The 21815-nt window shown below is 46.0% G+C and overlaps 1 protein-coding gene across 6 annotated transcripts in view; it reads left to right on the top strand.

The window, feature by feature from the left end:
- The first annotated feature begins 409 nt into the window (after positions 1–409).
- The window catches only part of STX2 (syntaxin 2), a 39909-nt gene continuing 18503 nt past the window's right edge, over positions 410–21815 (top strand). For 2 of the 6 annotated variants that reach the window (XR_014021033.1, XM_081285870.1), the window contains exons 1-2: positions 8357–8618; positions 19436–19510. Coding sequence is in view for 5 of the 6 variants with exons in the window: in XM_081285870.1 (XP_081141996.1) it covers positions 8589–8618; positions 19436–19510 (105 nt within the window). In the remaining variant the exon portion in view is untranslated. Of the gene's footprint in view, positions 479–8341; positions 8619–19435; positions 19511–21815 lie in introns of those variants that run through there. The other 4 variants (XM_081285874.1, XM_081285873.1, XM_081285871.1 and 1 more) reach the window with 4 other exon arrangements.

The following is a 21815-nucleotide window of genomic DNA, read 5'->3' as shown; positions in this document are numbered from 1 at the left end:
TTGGCATCAACGGCTCCCACTGAGAGGACTTTGCAGAGGACCCCCGCCGGAGCAGCGAAGGCTGCACTCCCAGACCTTCTAACCGCGCAGCATGACGACCCCAGGGCCTCCTTTGTCACTTCCTGGTACATGAACTTACTTTCCCTGGGGTGGAGGTGGCACGGTGGGGACTTCTGCCGCCACCACGTGTTAAGGAGCTGCTCCTCCACGTAGGACCCACCAGATCCCCGTCACTACTTTCACTCCCCGGGCCTCAGGCACTTCCCGACGCAGGTGGTCATGTGACCCAGGTCTGACCTATCACAGCCCACAGGCCCCTGACCAGTGATTGGTTCGGCGCTAGGCAAATAATCGGAGTTGATCCAATCAGAATGCAGCTGGGGAGCGAGCCTGCGGCCGAGGGAGGCATTTCCCCGAGAACGTCAGCCTGCCTGGGGGTCGGCGCTGGGGGGGCTCTCCGCGGGCTCGGCGGGACGCCGTCTGTATCGAGCCCGGTGATAGGGGAGTCAGGTCTTTCCCGCTTGCCTTTGGCGTCCAGGGATCTTTTCGGGAATGGGTCTGTCCGTGCAAACGGTATTGCGCCCACCTTCTGTGCTGGAGGGCGCTAGGCTGTGCACAGGCGGACGCGCGTGACTGCGCCAGCCCGGCTTCTCCGGGCCTCATTCGGAGCGTCCCGGGTTGGTAGAGTCTGATTCTTTCATCAGGTCTTAAAGTCAGTGCCGAATCTAAAGGTGGCATTTACCGGCTCACACAGGCAAGTCCCGGGATGTGCTGTTTGCATCACGAGCTCAAAGGAAGTGTCCCGAGAGCAGTACTTTCCAAAGCCTCTCTCAGTTCTACTTCCTTTTGAAAAATTTGCATCCTCCCCCCACCCCAACACACCTCTGGAGGGCCCCAGGAGGGCCCCAGGAACTAGGATTAGGCTACACTCTCAGACCTTCTAAAGACAGGGTCTTACTGAGTTGTCCAAGTTGGCGTCTAGCTTGAAATCTTCCTTCTTTCTTTCTTTCTTTTTAAAATATAAACTTAGTGCTCAGACAAGTTCGGGCAGTTATTTCCATCTAATTTTGTAGCTTCGTCAAAAATAGAGAATTTTTGTTAAACTCACTCTCATCAAATTATTGGTTTTGATTTAAGATGAACAAATCTCAAAGTAATAAAAAGGCAAGTCTGGCGCTAGGTGCACCCAAGTCCAAGTCACTACCATCTGTCTCCCAGTCAGTTCTTTTTTTTTTTTGCACCAGGGATTGAACCCAGGATGCTGAATTACCGAACCACATCCTCAGCCCTTTATTTTGAGACAGGGTTTTGCTAAGTTACTTAGGGCCTCATTAAATTGCTGAGGTTAGCTTTGAATAGAGACTCTCCTGCCTCAGCCTCCTAAGTTGTTGGGATTAGCACCACCATGCCCCACCAGCCCAGTTCATTTTGTCTCTGCTTCCTTTACTCCCTGTTACTGACTGTTGTCTTCCCTTCGGAGTCTGATGTTGAAGCCAAATGTGCAATAAGGCCTTTAGGGAGGTCATTAAGGTTAAATGAAATCTGAGAGAGAGGCCCCATCTGCTATAATTGGTGCCTTAAGAAAGAGGAAGAAACCCTAGACCTTGCCCTACTCTCTGAGCGTGCAGGAAAGGCCATGGGAGGACACATCTAGAAGTTCATCTCCTCTAGTCACCAGAAACTCAATTTGTTCACATTTTCACCATGGACTTGTAGCTTCCAGAACTTGAGAAAATAAATGTCTATTGCTTAAGCCACCCAGGCTATGCTACTATGTTATGTTAGCCTGAGCTTATTAATACAATCCTCCATTAAAAGTCAAGAACGATTACACTATTGGAGTGGCTCTGTAGAGCCAGAGGAATGAAAGGTTTTGCTCCATTTGTGTATAATACATCAAAATGCATTCTACTGTAAAATGAATAAATACATAAATTTAAAAAAACCCAAGAACAAAATCAACATAGCACCAAATTCCAAACTCCCATGTGTTATATGTATAGATTATTCTTTTCAAATATATTTTTATTCATTTTTTTGTTGGTACTGGGGATTGAACCCAAGACCCAGCACATGCTGGGCAAGTCCTCTACCAATGAACTACACTTCCAGCCTTTTTTTTTTTTTTTTTTTTGAGAGAGAGAGAGAATTTCAATATTTATTTTTTAGTTTTTTCGGCGGACACAATATCTTTGTTTATATGTGGTGCTGAGGATCGAACCCGGGCTGCACGCATGCCAGGCGAGCGTACTACCACTTGAGCCACATCCCCAGCTCAATCCCAGCCTTTTTTAACTTAATTTTTTGAGACAGTGTCTCCCCAAGTTGCCTAGGCTGGGCTCAAATTTTCTATTCTCTTGCCTCAGTATTGGGAGTAGCTGGGATTACAGGTGTGAGCCACTGCACCAGGCTTGGTCCCTCCTCTTGGCCAACTAGATAATAACAACAAGATTTAGGGTGGGATCTTTTTCTTACCAAAGGACACCAGTCACCATAGCATATGCACTAGAGATTCAGTAGGAACTTTGAACACTGGCTCTGTTAAGCTTCCCTGATTGGCAGTACCTTTTCTGTATCAAACAGTGAAAGTACATGGTCCTGATCCTACCAGGAGGGAACAATGGAACCCAGGCACAGGGTGTGGGGGGGTATTTCCCCCACCTCTATCCTATGCACTTTTTTAAAAACCAATATTTTAATTATAGTTATTAACACATTAATTGTAAAAATCAACGGGTTTCACTGGGATATCTCCCCACATGCAAATGTCCTATGTCCATCATGCCTATCCACCCTTCTTCTACTCTCAATCTCGCTGTCCTCCCTTTATTTACTTCTTCTCATGGCTGATGTTAATTTGCATCCTCTCCCTGTAAGCAGTGGTTAACTGTGAATACAGCAGTTTTCAGTGAATTCGGAGTCCTGCCAACGAATTATCAAAGCTAAGAGTGGTTTTGCAAATGCCCAGAACTTGCAGTCGGTGTCTGAAGTGAGGGTGGTCAAGACCCAAGGGGGGCTGTTCCCTGTGTGTGGCTGACCTGTACTGAGCACCTTCCATGACCAGCGTAATTCAGGCACCTCTCAGTTCTCCACGTCACCCCCCCCCTTCTTCTTTTTCCACTTATTGGTCTGTATTCCTGTTTCTCCCACTGGGCGTGCACCCCAGGGCAGAGGTTGAGGTGCTTTACATATGATGAGACTAATCACCATACTCAGGCCCTTTAGGAGTGTGTGCTTTATTTTCTCTTGGCCTTTATTCACATCAGACTGGGTATGGTTCTGATACCACCAGTTATCCCTGACTAGGCCCAGGAATGCTCGGTGGGAGGGCCAAAAGATGGGAACCAGGTGGGCTGAAGGAGAAAGGGCAGTGTGGAGTATCCAAGGACACATTAACAACCTTATATCTCCCTGTAGGGAGGGGAAATTCCTGGGACAGGTTACCTTGGCAACAGGTTGGAGCAGGGGCAGGTTCTTTATAACATCACTCAGGGGAGTCTCTAATTTCCCAGAGTCACTCAAAATTGTCCTCCTAGATCCGGCCTGACTCGATTTACCTATCTACACTGACTGCCTGTCTAATTATGGCTGCATCCCCCCTCTAATTTTAGGAACTGCTTACTGCTGTAAGGAGAAGGGGCAACGTTTGTTCTGGCTGCTTCAAAGCCAGAGGGGGTGACATGAGGGGGCATGACATGAGGGGGCAAGCAGCTTTGGAGTTCGCTTTTAGAAGTCAGGTTGGATTGAAGTCTGGTTGGGGAAGAGCAGGTTGTAAAGTCATCTGGTGATGGGTGCTTCTATGAGAGAAACAAAACCATGAGTACTGAATAATGTTGCAGCAGCTGGAACACGTCACTGTATAATATTAGTCCTCTCACCAGGAAGAGTGAGGACTGAGAAGTTGTCCCCTAACAAAGTTGGAGAGGACAAGGCCTTTATTTAGTAATGTAGATCTTTAACATCCCCAGTTATCAGGAATGTAAACCCAACATTTAACTTTTAATATTACAGATGTTCATCCCCATGAGATGTAGTTAAATAATTTAATGTCATTTGGTCTTGTAAAATCCTTCTACTGTTATGACCTCTATGTCTAGTAGAGAACCCCTTAATGCTGTTACTTAGGATGGGATAATCATACTAGCAAACACTAAGCCAACCTGTGTAGGTGAGGAATATCTGTAGGCCTTAAACTAAAAACTACTCTGGCAGTTCCTTTTGTTAGTGAGTTTCTTTTGATAGTTAGCAGGCATTCCTGTCTAAGAACCTCTCTTTTGTAGCCTTCAGTCTTACTTATTTTGGGGGCTAACACAAGGTGTATACCTTAAATTTCTTCTTCTCCTTCTCCTTCTTCTTCTTATTTTAAATGCCCAGGAAAGGCTGTGTTTCAGCTTTAACTATTTTTGCTAGGTGTTTAAAATGAAACAGTCAAACTGACTTTTGTTTCTATCTATTGAGTTTCCATGGGAGTCCTCCTGGGGGAACTTGAGAGCAGCTTCTCAGTTCTGCTAGTGCAATTTGCGCTAGGATGGGTCCAGGTCTTGCTTGACCATGTGGCTTCGCTTGGAAGCATCAGGGATGTCTCCCTTTTCTGATGACCCTCCTGTTCATAGCAAGTGCACTGATTGGCTTTCTGTTATCCAGGGGTCTCATTAATCTCCCTGATCGGGAGGTTATGTGGCCCAGAGATGCAAAGCTCTTTAGAGAAGTTTCCTGCTCCCTGGATTTAGACTGACTCAGAAGGCAAGAGCCAAAAATATTTATTTTCTTGGCCCTTTTAATTTAATTTTAATTTTTATCTTGATCTTAAACATCTAGCAAATAAATTAAGAGTATTGGGCTTTAATGTCTATAACTTTACAATTATTTAACTTTTTTATTAATTGGGGTCTGCATTATCCTATCAGTCCTGTAGGTGATGGCTTATTATCTTAAATTAACCCAGGTTGTGTGTTCTTACAGCAATACCTCTTGCAAAAAATTAATAGGCAATCTTTAGACCATTTATAAGGAAAAAAACAAAATAAAATTAACAAGAGTAAAAACATATTTTGTTTGTGTAATAGCTACTTTGAATTTTGGCTGAGTTACATATTATATCCCCTGTTTGAGATCCTAGTAATCTTCAGAAAAATCAATCTTTTGAACACAACTTTAAATTAACTGAAATCTTGCTCACTGTGGAGTCATTCTGATGTAGTAAGATGGGATGCAGAACCTTATCTCAGGTAAGGCAGGACTCTTCATAACTCTTTATAAATCTTAAGTGTTCTAGTTCTGAAGCTGATCTTTGCTTCTTAAATATCATTTTATAAAGTTTATATATATTGTTGCTCAAGGTCATAAGAATATTATCTAACACAATATGGTATTACATTTAAAACGTGAATTAAAGAAAGGCTGAGAGCTTTTAACCTTTTGTGGAAAAGTAGCAAAATGTTTGTGTTTTACAATATTAACCTTTACACAGTGTAAAAAATAAATTTATACATCTTATTGATAACAGGCCCAGTTATAGAATAATAAATGATATAAATAAATCTCCAATGTTATTCTTGTAAGCTTAAAATTACCATACAACTTTATTTTGGAGAACACCAGTTTTATATGCTCTTTTAAAGCTTCTTATTGAGCAGGTCCATTATTTTGTGTGACCATTCCTAGGGCCTCACTGACAAATTGGTTAAATTTTGCTCCATAGGTAAGTTGAGAACAGGGGCTCAAATTAAGGCCCCGTTTAATGTCTTAAAGGCTTCCAAAACCTGTTCATAACTCAGAGGGGGAGTAAACTTTTTGGTAAATTTATCCTTTAAAAGTAGGTGGCCCTTTATGGATTCAGGATTTAGGGTGGTGTTTTTTATTGTCTCCCTGAGTTTCTTATGAAAATAGCAGGGCTTTCCTGGGGTCCCTGAGTAATTTCAGAGACCTTGGAATAGTTAATGGGCTTTTGCTTGATCCTCCTGATGGCTTCCAGGACCAACATTTGGAAATGTGTATTCTTCTAAGCATCCTGTTCATCATTTGGGTCCCAGTCAGGATTGTTTCTGGGAATTAACTGCACGAGATAGATGAATAATTAGGTTTGTTTCTAGTTTGTGATGCTGGGGCATGGGCAAGATCTAAGTCCATCTCCAGATTTTTTAGCTACTTGCTTTAGGGTGGACTCCTTCTTATTAGAGGCTAAAGTTTGGCTGAGTAATAATATAATATCTTTCCAGGTGAGGTCAAGCACCTGGCATAAGTTTAGAAACATCCCAATATATTTATTTAGATCTTCTGACAATTTCCCTGAATTTGTTCTTATTTGTTTTAAGTTTGGGGGGTGGTCCTCTTGATTTCTCTTCCTCAGTAGATGATTCCTTAAGGCCTTCTCTCCTGGTAGACATTGAGGTTAGTTTGACAACACATGAAAACTCGGCACTTTTCCTGATCTGTGATTTCCCAGTGTGTCGACTAGTGGTCAATCTACACACTGACTTGAGAGAGAAGCTCCCACCTGAGTGATGGAAAAATTCAAGTTTTCTCCCTTATCAGAGAAAACACTTTATCCACTGTATTAGGGACGTCTCCCTAAACTTGAGCTTCATTACCATCTAGAAAACCCATCTCTCCTCACCTGGCTTTGCCAAAGTTATTTCTGGCTTCCTTTGACAAAGTGCTAGCTAGGGTCCCTGTTTGCCCTGTGCCAGAGACCCTGGGAGGATTCAGACTTAAGGGCTTTCCTCCCTGCCACCGTAACTCCTGATTATGAAAAGCCCATGAAAAAACAGGATAATTGTATATGTCTTAACCTTTTGTGCCTAACTGTTGTCCTGTAGACTAAAGGAATCTCCTGATGGTAAGGGGAACTCTATTGGTTTTAACAATATAACAAACACCACTTTCCAGAGGAATTTATGGGAGGAGTTGGTTAAAATAGAATGCCTCCCTCTTGCAGCATTTTTTTAAAAAGTACAGTAAGTGCAACTGAGCACAGGAACAGTAATGGGAGATTTTAAACTGGCTTGTGAAGGCTAACTATGCGAACAAAAGGAACTAGATGTTATCTCACTAATCATCTTATGTCTTTCCCTCAGTCCTACAATATTAATTGCTAGTGTTTCTGATTGGTAAAAGGAAGGGAGCCTCCAGGAGGGCATGGATGCAGGGATGGGGAGTGTTGTGTGGGCCGCATGGAGCAAACAAGTAATTGGGGCTTTCCCTCAATGCCATTCATCTACCCATCACCTTAGATACCCTTTAGGGTAGTTGGGAGGAGTTTTCAGAGAAGGAACCTTAGGATTTTTGCCTGAGTGTAGCCCAAGCCAGAAATTCCGCAGTTGTTTCAAACTCCTTCCTCCACCTCCATGCATCCAAGGCATATCGGGACTAGGGACACTGTGCACTCACGCCAATTGCTCTCCAGGCCTGGACAGAAGAGTAGGAAGTGGCTTCAGCAGAACCCAACATGCCTTGAACAGGTGATTGACAGCTGCCTAGGCTAGGAAAACTTTCACCTGAGTCTTGAAGAATGGCAGCTGCACTAATGCATTTAAATAGCCAACGGGTGCTCTACATCCTCCAAAATGAAAGAAGAAAGATGCACCTCAAACAAATGTGGGGTGCATGGAGAGGAGCTTACCTCCGTGTAGACCTTGGTGGAACCTCCAAAAATGATACCACTGCTTATCAGTGACGAGTCCTGCTTCCCCACATGTTGAAGTTTGAACGTTAGAGAAGCACACCAAGGCAAGCATATGAAGCAGGGTTTATTTAAAAACGAGTAACGGAGACTTCTCTTGAGAGGGAGAAGGGGGCCACAGCTGGTGTCCCAAGAGGGGAGGTGTTCTGCTCTTTTTATATATCCTAGGCTTTCTTTGTTCTCCTGCCTTTTCCCTCTTATCTTTCAACTTCCTGGGGACATGACTAGGCCCAGGAATGCTCGGTGGGGTGGCCAAAAGGTGGGAAAAGGTGGGCTGAAGGGGGAAGGGCAGGATGGAGCAGCCAAGGACACATCAACAACCTGTAAAGAGGGGAAATTCCTGGGACAGGTTACCTTGGCAACAGGTTGGAGCAGGGGCAGGTTCTTGATAAGATCCCTCAGGGGGCAGTCTCTAACTTCCCAGACTCACTCAAAACTGGCCTCCTAGATCCGGCCTGACTCGATTTACCTATCTACACTGGCTGCCTATCTAATTCTGGCTTCAGTTCCTTCAAGAGAAGGTTAGCATTATCCAAATCTGCACCCAGTTTATTCTGATAGCTTTGTAAGGTTGTCAAAACTTAGGGAATGGAGAATTTTAAAATAAATAACATCCATGTGTAAGTTCAGAATAGCACTAACAAGCCCCGCCCCTCCACTCTGACCCCGCCCCTAAGCCCCGCCTACGGACTCCTGCAGGAGGCTTCGCTGGGAGGGGGCCGCAGTGAGCATGCGCACAGCGCCCAGGCGCGGTTGCCGTGGCAGCGCCGGCCCGAGGAAGGGCGGCGGCGCCTGGCCGGACTGTGGCTGGCTGAGGCAGCGACGTTGCCACCCGAGAGCCCGCGGCCTGGCCGGAGGTGGTACCAGGCAGGCTTGAGTCGCGGAGTGCTCCTCCCGGCCGACGGGGATGCGGGACCGGCTTCCGGACCTGACGGCGGTGAGCGCCGAGCGGGTAGCGGTCCGGTCTGGCGGGGCGGGGCTCCGGGCGGGGTCTGGGACTCAGCTGGCCGGGCGCGGGCTCCGGGAGGGTCCTGAGGTCCAGACCGGCTGGCAGGGCGGGGGCTCCAGGCGTTCTGGGCTCCTGAGGTCCGGGGCAGCTGGGCGGGGGCTCCCGGCGGGTCCTGAGGTCCGGGGCAGCTGGGCGGGGGCTCCTGGCCAGTCCTGAGGTCCGGGGCAGCTGGGGCGGCGGCTCCCGGTGGGTCCTGAGGTCCGGAGCGGGTGGACGGGGGCTCCCGGCGGGTCCTGAGGTCGGGGGCAGCTGGGGAGGGAGCTCCAGGCAGGCTGGGGCTCCAGGCGGTGGTTCCAAGATATGGGATTTTAGAGTTGGGGGCATTGCTGGGATTGGTGTCGGCATGCTGGAGCTCCTGGTAGGAACTCTGGGCTCGGGCTACTGGGGTGGGGCTCACAGCATCCTGGTGCTCTGGGAAGGCTAGACTTACCCGCGGGGTTGGGTCCTCTGGGAAGGGGCTTCCGGGGCTGCAGATCTGAGGTGGATCCCACAGGGAGTTATCTTTGCTGGTTTTGGTATACTCCTTCCGCCTATTGTGGGCCGAGGTTACTCTTGTGAGCCAAGGTCTTGGTGACCCCTCAACAGGTGGGATTCAGGGTGGGGTGACCCAGAGTCTCAGGGAAGGGGCTGGGACCCAGCATGACCCCCTGAGCGGCTGGGGCTGTACTTCCTGGGCAGAAGACTGCTTGGAGCTCAACCATTACATGGCTTGGCTGGTTCTTTCCATACTTACCACAACCAGAAAGGCCTGGCCAACTGTCCTGCCATGTGAACCCTGGTGCCCCACTGAGCTGGATGGTGGTGGGGTAGGGCCAGCCTGTAGTTGCATCTTGTATTTTCTGTTTCCCTAGTAAATAGTGCACCTGGGGAAGGAGGCTGTGGGTGCTGAAGCTTTCTTAACACACCTGGTAGAGTGCATAGGCACTGCTGAGTGACCAAATGACCATTGACTCCAGCAAGAGGAAAGTAGCACAGTTGAAAATGGAAAAAGATTTTAAAATACTTTTAAGTGACACATGGTATTGTACCTATTTATGGGGTGTAGTGTGACATTTCAGTACATATGTGCAAAATGTAATGTTTAGATCAATGCAATTGACATATCTATCACTTAAGATATTATCATTTCTTTGTGCTGGGAACAATCAAAATCCTTTGTAGTAGCTATTTGGAAAAGTACAGTTACTTGTGAACTCCAGTTATCCTGCTGTGCTCTAGAGCATGAGAAGTCATTCCTTCTATCCAGCTGCACCCTGGACCCATTAACAATATTTCTCCATCAGTTCCTCACTCACACCCTTCCTTCCAGGCTCTTATGACCACAGTTCTATTCTCTACTAACTTGAAATCAACCTTTTAGCTTCCACATATGAGTGAGGATACACAGTGTTTGTCTTTCTGTGCCTGGCTTATTTCACTTACCAAAATGACCCAGTTTCATCCATGTTTCTGCAAATGACAGAATTTAATTTATTTTACTGGTTGAATTATATTAAAAGTGGAGCTATTTTTAATGCATTCATATGTGTATGGGTGACAATGCTGTGAATGAGATGGGGACAGCAAAATTATGGTGGAAGTTTAATAGATGTTCAAGGTGAAACATTTTAGCTAACATAAATAGTTATGATTTTTCCCTCTCTTAAAAATGCAAGTACTAATTCATGCTGGGTATTCATTGTCTTGCTTTTCCTGTACACAAATGTAACCTGTGTTCTCCAAATGGCTGCATAGAACAGGGTCTGAGGCCCACTGCTCTGAAGCACCTGTTGCCTGTGGTACATTAGCTTGCTTCTGGAATGGGGCTAGGTCAGTGTTTAGTGTTGTAGTTGGGAGGAGAGAGGACAGGCGTGGGAGTCATTGTCAGTTCTGTGAGTCCTGTAAGGACTCTGAGGAGAGCACCTGGTTCTCAGGATCATGGGGTCTGTGCCTCATACTCCTCCCCAAAGCTTTCTTCATGATGGCTTTTCTTTCTTCCCCTTTGTTAATGGTCAGCTAACCATCTTGATGGTGGTCTGATTGTTTTTTGTGGTGCTGGGTACTGAACCCATGGCCTTATGCATGCAAGGCAAGCACTCTAACAACTGAGCTATATGCCCAGCCCCAGTTGCCACCTCTTAATACCCTGGCTGAACCATTGGTAATAAGAACATGTCAATTAGCATTGCTCTAAACTGTAGACCTAGAAGGGAAGTCACTGTAGGCGAAGGGACATAGCAGTCAGCAGCCTAGTAGAAGCTTCTGCTGTGGATTTGGCTGGTCTTGGACAAATAAGTTTTAGCCTCTCATTGCTTGAGCTTTCCTGTATGTCAAAGGGGATGGTAATGTCTTTTCTTGCTATCTCGTGGAGGAAGTTTTCACAAAATTATCTAACATGTGAAGCTCTGGGAGAAGACGGGAAGGGAAGTACTATGTAGTTATAAGTGCCACTAATACTTAGGTTTTTTGTTTTCAGGAAGTTATAAAAAGCAAACTTCTTAGCATAAAATAGCCAAAATTGAATTTGACATGCTTTAGATATGAGGAGCAATATTAAAAAATCTACCTTAGAGCCACCAGATGTAAGTTTATTTATTTTTTTCCAGACAGTATGCCTTTCCCAAGTATTTTGGGAGTAGCTGAGCTGGGTGTGGTGGCCCATGCCTATAATCTCAGCAGTTTAGGAGCCTGAGGCAGGAGGATTAAAGGTTTGAAGCCAGCCTCAGCAAATTAGTAAGGCCCTAAGCAACTTAGTGAAACCTCATTTCAAAATTATATGTGTGTGTGTATATATATATATATATATATATATATATATATATATATATGGCGGGGATACAGATCAGTGGTAAAACATTACTAGGTTCAATTCCCAAAAAGAAAAGAAAAGAAAAAATTGGGCGGTAGCTGCATGTATGACCACAGCCGTGTTTCTAAATGGCTGGTGGTGTTCACAGGTAAAGTTTTGTTTTTAATTTTGGTAGTTAAAATGGATCATCTACAAGAACAAAGTATTTGAAATGCCTTCAAAAGCTTTTTTAGCTTAATGTTACTTCTTTCTGAGAAGGTACAACTACTTGGAAAGGACTTACAAGTTAATTTGTCCAAAGTAATTTTATTGACAGATTTTGCATTAATAGATTTAGTTCCTCCCAGGCAGTGATTTAGGCATTGAGCCATCAATCATTTGGAAACAGAAAGCTTAAGTTAGTGTCTAAGATCTGGACTCTAAATCCAGAGCAAAAGTATTTCTGATTTGCAATACATAAAATTAAGTTCATCTAACAGATAGCTTTGGGTGACAAGTTTCTCCCAGGCAGTGTACTAGGTGCAGAGATGTAAAGCTGAATTGAGTGCATGCTGTGGGGAAAGGAAGTTGTGGGGAGGAAGAGTGAAGAAGGCATGCTGGAACACACTTCAGGATGTGAGTAAATAAGAACGGAACGGCCTGTCTGTAAGTAACAGCTCCAACATGTACTGATTGCTTTTTTATAAGAAGTTAATGCAAACAGGCATATCTCTTATAGTGAAGTGTAGGGACACTACACATTTTAACTGTGGGACTTGTTTGCATGATGATAAACAGTAGCTGGGTGGTATTCATTAATAGATCCAAGAGTAATGAGCAAGTTATTTTTCACCTTGTGATCAATGTGATGAATTGCAAATATAATTTTTTAGAGGTCAGGAAACACTGCCCAGACATTTTTAGTTATTTTTTGAGAGCTCAGATTTGTACATGTAGTACAGAATGGTGTACAATAAAGACTCAGATACCAGTTAATAAAGTATGAATAGGAAAGACAGTGTAATGGATCTGATGTAACTTTCCTATGTACACATGTGAATACACAGTGAACCTCACTATCATATTACGACCACAAGACTGGGGTCCTAATTAGAATAAAATGTACTCCATGTTTGCTTAAATATGTCAAAATATACTATAAATATACTATAAAGTAGGAACATTTAAAATACTAGGAATATCACAGCATTTATAATTTTATATGTGAAAATATTTGTGATTTTATATCTGTATATGGTAAGTGTAAAATTTCATAATTTATTCAGTCCTGCTAAATGTTTGTATTTTGTTTATTTTTCATAAAAACATTCTCCACAGTACATCTCTAGTTTCTCTGTTCTTGGCTATAATAAAATTATATGTTTATATATAAATATGTTCTTTCTTTAAGATAGCAGAACCTGTACTTTCCCAAAGATTAATTAACTTCAGTTATATTCAGAACTGGAGGAGTAAGCCTTCTAGGAGGTCCCTGGTCCCGTGGCACAGGGAATGGGGTGTTGCTGTGTTCCTGGCACACGCCGCTCCTCTCTGCCTGTGTCTGCATTGCTGCCTGAGTGCTCCCTACTTTGGGCCTGCCCCATACTTCTTCTGGTCTCAGCTCAGGCAACACCACCTGGAAGTCTTCCAGTCTTCCCTTCCTGTGTCCCAGAGCTGGCCACCCTCTTGTCTTGGAGTATTCTGGATGCAGATGCAGTCAGCTTTTCTCCCAGGACACTTCCAAGATTGGATCTCTTGAGAGCACACTTTGTGCTCAGAGGCATCAGATTTCTCAGGGTGCCTGTTGTAGAGCACCTGCTGGGTACTTGTGGAATCATTGTGTTTCCATATGAAGGTGCCCCTGGGTACGGGACACTTAGATGTGTTTCCATATGAAGGTGCCCCTGGGTATGGGACACTCAAATGCAGTAGAATCTGCTGTCGGTGAGGTTCTTCCCCTTGCAAGGGACCGAAAGCCAGAGCTGACACAGAGAAGGCAGAGTTGTTCAAAGGTGGAATGGTGCCTCCCAGACCTTGAGGGCAGCCCCCAGGGATGGAGCTAGGTGACTGTCCCTCACTGTGTGACTCACTTAGTGTTTGTCCCTGGGTCTGTTCCTTGGTTTCTCTCTGTCCTTTTTGTGCTTTCTCCACTCTTCACCCCTCATCCTCTTAACTCCTCACTCACTCATTCATTCCCCTGACCCTCACTGAGTGGCTGCCACATGCCAGGCACTGTTAGGCAGGCATGAGTCAGGACCAAGTAGATGAAGTTCTTCACCCTCTGAGACTTGCAGTTAGGGAGCTGGACAGGAAACAACACAGCCAATGGATAATAAGATGTCTTTGTGGCTTCAGCTATTAGGGAACTAGAACACAGTGAGCTGATGTGGGAGTGGGATACTTTGAACCTGCCAATTTGGGATGGTCTCTTGGAGCTGAGATTTGAATAGGAGGGAGCCAGCTGTGGACAGTTGGAGTGGGTAGTGCTCTAGGCAGAAGGTGCAGCAAGTCCAGAAGCCTTGAGCTGTGAGTAATTGGTGTGGAGGACAGAATGATGACTGATTTGGTTGCCATAGTGTGATGGGGAGAGGTGAATGAGGTTGAAAATGTCAGCAGGAATTGGCCCGTGCTGGTTTCTTTCATGCTCTGACCTTGTGGAAGCGGTCATACTGAACCTCAAGTTAAATGCCCTCCCAGTTAAGCTCCTTTTCCATCCTCTTGGTTCTGATCCTGGTCCTGATCCTGGGGAGGGAACATGTTGGCCCTGTGTGGAGAGGTGGGGGAGGGGGATGCTCTGGCCAGAAGCCATGGTCAGCCTAGCAGTGTCCCCTGTGCACACACTGTGCTGTGGTGTTAACAGCCAAGCTGAGCAGTTTGGCCTTTGTGAAGCTAAGGGTTGCTCGTGCCCTGTGGCTTGGTGTCTCCTGCCCGGATAGGTACGGGTGTGGCATCCCAGATCATGGCCTAGTGGGGCATGGGGAGATGGACAAGAATGTGCTTTGCTGTGCTGGAGCAGCAGCATGTTGGCCCAGGGGAGCCTGGATGAGGACCTTGGTGTAGTCACTCCGTGGAGGGGAATGCACTGGGTTGGACTGCGTATAGAGAGAGTCCCGTGTGGCGGGACTTGAGGACAGGACCACATTGCAGGAGCACCGGTACATCTGACACCACTGTGCAGAGTATCACATGTCTGCCAGTCAGTATTTATGTAGCATCAGTGATGGAGTCAAGCAGGTAGCAAAAATACATTAAAATTGTAACATTTTACTATACAGTATAAGTTATGATGATTATACAAAGATATAATAATTATATATAATATAATTATAGTCAGTCTTTATTTGTATTTAATTACGAATATCTTTCCTTTTCTCCCTCAAATGATTAATTTGAAAACAACTTATTGTGTTCTAGCAGCAAAGGCCCTGCAGCCCCTGTGCGGAATTCCAGTGTCCTTCGTGTCCCACAGTTGCTGCCTGTCTGGAAGGCTTTTGGTGTGCGTGTGGAGAAAACCACAGGGCTAGGCCAGGGCTTCTGCCAGCCTGGGTTCTGCTCCTGCGGTGGTGTGGCTTCTGTACTCTAAAGGATGGGTGTCCGGATGACAGATCACGTCTGCTCAGCAGTCTCTAACCCTGACAAAGACTTGCTGCCCATTGCTGGCCACAGTATGCGCATGGGGAGATTGTGTTTTTACTATAATGCTGATTTCAAGGAGAATTCTTTTCATATTTCACAGAAATAAAATGTTGAAATTTCAGTTTTTTTTTCCTTTTTCTGATGCTGGGGATTGAACCTAGGGCCTGCTTCTGTTGGGCAAGCGCTCCTGCACAGAGCCATACCCCTAGCCCAGTGTTTGAAGGTTAACCCTCACTTTGACACTTTGAAAATCCAGTATGTCCAATTGGAGAGTATTGCCAGTGCTTCTTAGTAAATGTTTGCCATAAGCCGTTTTGTTATTTATAATAAATGTATTGTCAAGAGATTTAGATGGGCTATTCCTACCAACTGTCAAAAAATAATAAATGTACTATAATAAATGTGGCTATGGTACAAGTGTCCACACTGTCTCAGAATGAAAGATTGAACCTGAGTGTTTTTTGGAGACAAGAATAATGCAGTTTAGGTATGAAGCCAAAGGTCATAGTTAGGACTGTCCTGAGAATTCCTGGTAGAAGCAAGACAATAGTCATGAGGCTCTTTCTTGGTATACAGGTAAAGCAACAAATTATTTGCATATAGGTGATTGAGTTTGTGAGCAAAGGTGGTGTATGATATGAACTTGGTGAATTGGTTGGGGATTGGGATTTTGTGATGTTATTCTGTGACACTGTGTGGACTGTAGCCATACAGAACGGGGACAGTGTGAGGCTGGAGACCAACTCCTGAGCACTGACGCAGGGATGGCTTTGTCCCTGGGTGGCAGGTGAGGAGCTGGGCTTTTGCTGTGGCTCAGGTGGGATTTGTCTCTAGATGGCAGCAGGGCTTGGGGTGGGAAGTGGGGCCCAGGACAGAATAGGCTGTGCGTTGGTGGTTGTTGAAGCTGGGTGAGGGTGACATCAAGGGCTCCTAATAGCATCCCCTGTTAATTTTGTATATTTGCAAATTTTTTCATAACAAAAAGAAAGACTGAGCAAAACTAAAGTGTCTTTGAATGTAGAACTGCTTTCAGAGCAACACGGTGTGGGGTTGTCTGCGAGAGGTGTGGGAACCAGGGAGGGGCGCTTCCCATCTCCCTGCACCGTGGGCCCCAGGTGCGTCCCAGCGTGATTTCAATCATGTTGTGGTTGAGTTCTTTCCTGGCTTCTGTTGAGTGATCAGGTGTCTCTCTGAGACCTGCAATTGAAGAGACAAGGTGAGGAATCACAGGCACATGGTGGCTCCCTGTGTCCAGCTAGCCTTCAGACACTGGGGGGTGGGGGGACAAGCTGAGGGTGCTGGTGGCTGGAGAGTGGGCTGTGCAGGTTCCAGGGAGTAGGGGCCCCACAGGAGGCCACGGTGTTGGCCCACTCAGGAGCCAGAGTGTCTGTAGGGCCCAACGGAGGGGTCTGCAGTGCAGCCCCTCCCTCCCATGGCCCAGGCCTTTTTCAGAGCATGGTGTGGGAGTTGGATGGACAAGGCCACTTCTATGCCTGTGGAGTGTCCTGGGCAGTGCTGTCCTGTGTTTCAGCCTCCTTACTGCAGAAGGGACGATAAAAGTTAATGGGGACACGTGTGTTAAGTGTGAGCGTAGGTCAAGGATGGTTCTTAGCTGAGGTAGGAGAATAGTGCAGAAGGAAAAGGGCTTGTAAGTCACCCAGACCTGGCTTTAGCTGCTGGTGAGACTTTGAACATGTTCCTTGGCCTCTGTGTTTGCCCTGCTATGTGGAACAGGTGACATATCTGCTGTCCTTGGTGGTATGGGAGGGTCACCCAACTTGGCGCACCAAAGTGCTCACATCCAGGGTCCAGCATAGGGTCCTCGGCAGCCCTTTCTGCCTCTGTGGTGCAGCCCTGAGGAGGCACTGAGGTGCTGTGGGCGCTCTCTTGCCAGCCCCTGCTGCCGGCTGTGGTGTCTTTTTGGTTTTGAGTGCTGCTTTGCTCAGGACTTGGAGCTTGGGTCAGGAGTAGGTGTTAAAGCCTGTATTGGTCACCAGTGGGTTTCTCATCCTTATACCTGGCTCTGAAGGAGGTGGACTGGGTGGCAGCTCGGGCTCAGCCTGCTGAGAGTACGGGGCTAGGGTCCAGAGCTTCGGGGAGAAGCAAGCCTTCTTTTGGATGTGCAGTTTTAATGCAGAGTTTGGGGAGCAATGTTGGGTTTGTGGCACAGCTGACCAGAAGATGGTGTGGCTGTTTCCCAGGCCTCACCTAGGGCACTGGTGTCCTGAGATTGCTGCAAATTGCGACTACAACTGGGTGGCTAAAACCTCTGAGCCAGAGTCGGAGGTCCAGGTGTGGGCACCTCGGGAGCCATGGCAGATCCCCCGTGTCTTGGAGACTGGAGACGGGTGTCACAGTCCTCAGCATTCCATGGCTTGTATTTGCCTCACTCCAACCTGTGCCTCCCTCTCACCTGGCCATCTGTCCTCCTCCTCATGCCCCACCCTGTTCCAGAATGACCCCATCTTAACTAGCGACATCAGCAGCAATCCTGTTCCAAATCTGGTCCCCTTGCTGGGGTGCTGGTCCTTGGCCTGTTGGTTGCACAGAGAGAACTCTCAGCACTTCTCCTGAGCTCCAGCCGTCTTTCTCCACATCCGCGTCAAGGGGAGCAGAGTGGTGATCCAGCGTGGCCCAGGGCACTTCCCAAAAAGCCGCTCACAAAGGGTGCCCACAAGCCAGCTGAAAGCGTACAGGTGCCCAGACCCGAGAGGCCCTGCGCCTTTCTGCGGTAATCCTCTGAGGCAGCCGCTGCCTCTCCTCTTGCTGGCTGTGGTGTCAGAATGATGCCTGGTGAGGGAGTGTTTGTGCCTTCTGTGTCCTGTTATCTCGGAGCACAGGCTGCTTCCCTTCCTCTGAGCTAAGGACTGTCTTATCTACACAGGCAGCCCGGGATGAGTGCTGACAGACTGAGACTATTAACAATTTTTAGGCCAATCGATTTTGCCCCTGTGAGGGTTCTGAGGGTTCTGAATAATACAGAAAGAAGGATGCTTTGCAGTTTCCTAACACAGTTTTTAAGTTTTCCAAATTTTTCTTAGCTAAATGTTGGTAGGATTTTTTTTTTTTTCTTTCCTAAAACTGTCCTAGGTGGTAGAGCAACAGTTCATGCTTTAGGCTGCTCAGTGGGTAATCTTCAGTTTGTGAAGATTCCTGAGATTCGTTGCCAACTCGGGGTCTGTGAGGTCGGAACTGGGCTGACTCGGGGGGCCTGTGCCCACCCCCCCCCCCCGGCCCCGTCCTTCTACAGGCCAGACCCCGCTGGAGGTGCTGCATGGCAAGGCTAGAACCAGTGTTGTGTGGTGTAGACTCCAGTCCTGTGTTGTTCGTCGCCTCTCCCTGAACTTGGCCACAAGCTTTCTTCCTCTCTTGGACTTTTGGCTGTTGGTTGCTTTTGACTTCTGAGAATGGTGGCTTCTGGGCGGGTCCTTGCTGTGATGGCCTCAACGTCCCCTGCCACTTGTTCAGATACAGTGCTGGCCAGTCTGGCTGAGGGGGCTGCTGGGTGGGTCAGCATGCGCACTGTGACCAACCCACCCTGCTTGAGAGCCCCCCCGGATGAGCCTTAGGCATCTTCTAGTGTGTTCTTGGGGGCCTCTGAAACTGGCTCTCGCGAGCAGGGTTGTTCTTGCTCTCAGCAGTATTTGCTACAGCGGCTTTCTTCTTCCCAGTATTACTTGGTACCGTCTTCCTTAATTTGTCTTTCTTTGTTAAAGTTTCCTATCATTAAACGTGATGCATGGCTCAGAGAGAGGGAGGAACACCAGCTTATGCTGTTGGTTCTTGGAAGATTATTTTGTATTCTAGGAAAGTTAACTAGTGATGTTAATTTTTTTTTGTACTGGGATTGAACTCAAAGACATTAAACCACTGAGCCGCATCCCCAGCCCTATGTTGTATTTTATTTAGAGGCAGGGTCTCACTGAGTTGCTCAGGGCCTCACTTTTGCTGAAGCTGGCTTTGAACTTGTGATTCTGTGCCTCAGCCTCCAGAGCTGATGTCAGTATTTTTATACTCTATGAAAATATAAATATGCAGTACAGTTTCACTTCTTGAATCTAAAACTAGTTTGAGTTACATTGACTAGATCGCTCAGTACTGAGGAATGTAGCCTTTGTTTTTCTCCAGAGCTTCTATGTTTCCTGCCTCACTTCCACTGTAATCTGTTATATTGAAAGAGTTGCAGAATTAAATAGTCCTGGGTAGCGATACTTTGCTAGTTTGTTACTTTGGTGCTGTGGTGAGTCAGGGTCCTGAATTGCTTTGTATTTCAATTCACTATTTGTGCTTATGTAAGAATTTTTAAAAATCTGATTTTTACATTTTATGTTTCCCATTTTAGTGTAGGAAAAATGACGATGGAGAGACGACTGTTGTTGTTGAAAAGGACCATTTTATGGATGATTTCTTCCACCAGGTAAAAGCATTTGATGAAACTTAGCCATAGCCTTTTTCTTTAAACACAGTTATGCTGATGTAATGATGCACTTGCCATGTTTGAGATGATATTAAAGTGAGTGCAGTCACACACTGCATGAATATCCTGGACAAAGGAGACCGTAGGTTTGATGGTGGACCCACGGGCCATGCTGATTTGTCAGGTACGCTTCATTATGCTCATGCAAGGAACAGCCCTTAATTTGGTCCCATTGTTGAGCGGTGCATGACTGTATTTTTAAAAAGTTGTTGTTTGCACTCGAAAGTTCTTTGGATTTTTACAACTATCAAGATGTTAGTTGGTAGTGAGAAGGTTGAAGTGGTGGTTGTGCTCACAGCTGGTGTGAGGGTGGGTGTGCATAGCAGGTGAGGCTGCTGTAGCGAGCAGCGGGACTCCTCCCCAGGCCGGTGGACCTGTGCCCTGGGCAGAGTGGGGCCATGGCACTGCCCACTGTGCCCATACTTGTCTCTCAGTCGGAGCTCTTGGTGCCAGACAGTACTTCCTGCCGCTCCAAGCCCCCTCAGGAGACCAGCCAGACCCTTTAATAAATTGTTAAAAGTTCTCACAGGGCCTGAGGGCTCCTTAGTCCTTTGGAAAGCAGAAGTCCTAGCTGCAGAGATTGAGTTGAACTCAGCAAGCACGGCACACACCAGCAGCCACTCTGTGTCCTCCACAGCCACACAGATCCCTATAGAGTTCTCTGGGGCTAGAAGGGAACATTTGGTATGTTTTTAAGATCTGATGGAAAACTATATTTGCTTACATACAAGACTCTTAGGAGAAAGATTGTAAGTGATCTAATGACTGGCATTTAGACTGTGGAAGATTGTCAGAAGGGCCATTGTGGAAGCTCTGATCTGACAGTCGCCGCTTGGCCACGCCTCAGGTGTGAGTACCCAGACCCTTGGGAACCACGTCCCTCTAGCCCACAAGGCGTGCTCTTCCCCCACTGCTGCTTCAAGGATTATAACAGGTTTAATATTTGATCTAGTGTTGCATAATTGCAAATTTTCAAAACTCAGTCATAATACAAATGCTTAGTTAGTCATGAAGAAAAGAAACGTTCAGTGAATTTTTTCAGGGTGGAAGCTTCATTTCCAGGATTCATGTTGATTAGGCAGACTTTGGTTGAGTATTTGCAGTTAACTCCTAAAACAAAGTGGTCAATCAATACATGGGTTTCAAAATACGTACTGTGTTAATAAAAACACACAGAGAGTTGGGTTCAGTCCCCAGCGTTGCAAAAACAAAAATATATAAAAAGTTAACGGTTTCTCTGATTCAGCCAGAATTCTTGATTGTTTAAGTCTGCTCACTGGTTTTCAAGTATTTGTTAGTTCCAAATTTTACCTAATGGGAAAAACATAAGAATAAATTGTTAGATATAAGAACTATAGGAAGAAATTAAGAGACTGGATTGCTGACTTCACTTCTTGGAGACAATTCTTGATTGCCTTGGGTCTCTCTGCCACTCAATTATGATGTTTCCAACACCTTTACCCGGGTGCTCAGCTCTTTGTAAGAATGTATTGTTTTAGAGACTCCCTTAGCATTCAGTGGTGTTGAACACAGTAGGAAAGGTGATGCGTAGCCATTCACTGGATGCCACCAGACTATAGGTTTTGCTGATGTGGTCAGAATTCATTTTTGCTATTGCCCTCAGGTTTGCCGGAAAAGCAGTTCACTCATGCTTTGGGACAGTTGAGAGGGATTGAATTCCTTTGGTTTCCAACATAAGCTTAAGCTTCCATTTGTTAAATAGTAGCTTTGTTTCACAGATTATTTCTGTGAAATGACTTCTTAGACAAATAGAGAAACAATTGATATTTGTCAGTGCAAGCTCACTTATAGAAAATATCATTCAGATCTTAAGCAAAACATAGAATACTGCAGAAGACAGGGTTTTGTGGATGACCAGTGTGTGGTTAAGACTGACACCGTGCTCTCGAGTGGCAGGGATGTCCTTTTTGAGAAGATGATTATAATAGACCCTGTGTGGAGGACTCACACATGCGGGGTGCAGCTGGCACTGCCACCAAGGTGCCTTCCTCCCAGGATGGAGCTCTCATCCCTCGGTTCCCTTTTCTTTGGAGCCCCTTGGGGTGTGTCACAGAACTCTCCATGGCTGGAATCTTCCCTTTGCTTCTCCATGTGCCGTGGCTGCATAACTCTGCAGCTACTTTAGAAAGGGTACTTGCAAATGCACCCTGAAATGTGATAGCCTTCATGATGACATAGAAACATTTTAAAGAGTTTTAATCATAGCATTTTTTACATGATATAA

This window comes from Spermophilus citellus (genome assembly GCF_964194105.1).
Source record: "Spermophilus citellus genome assembly, chromosome: 3".
NCBI lineage: Eukaryota > Metazoa > Chordata > Mammalia > Rodentia > Sciuridae > Spermophilus > Spermophilus citellus.
The sequence above is the reverse complement of the archived record's forward strand: the minus strand, read 5'-3'. Positions and strand labels throughout refer to the sequence as shown.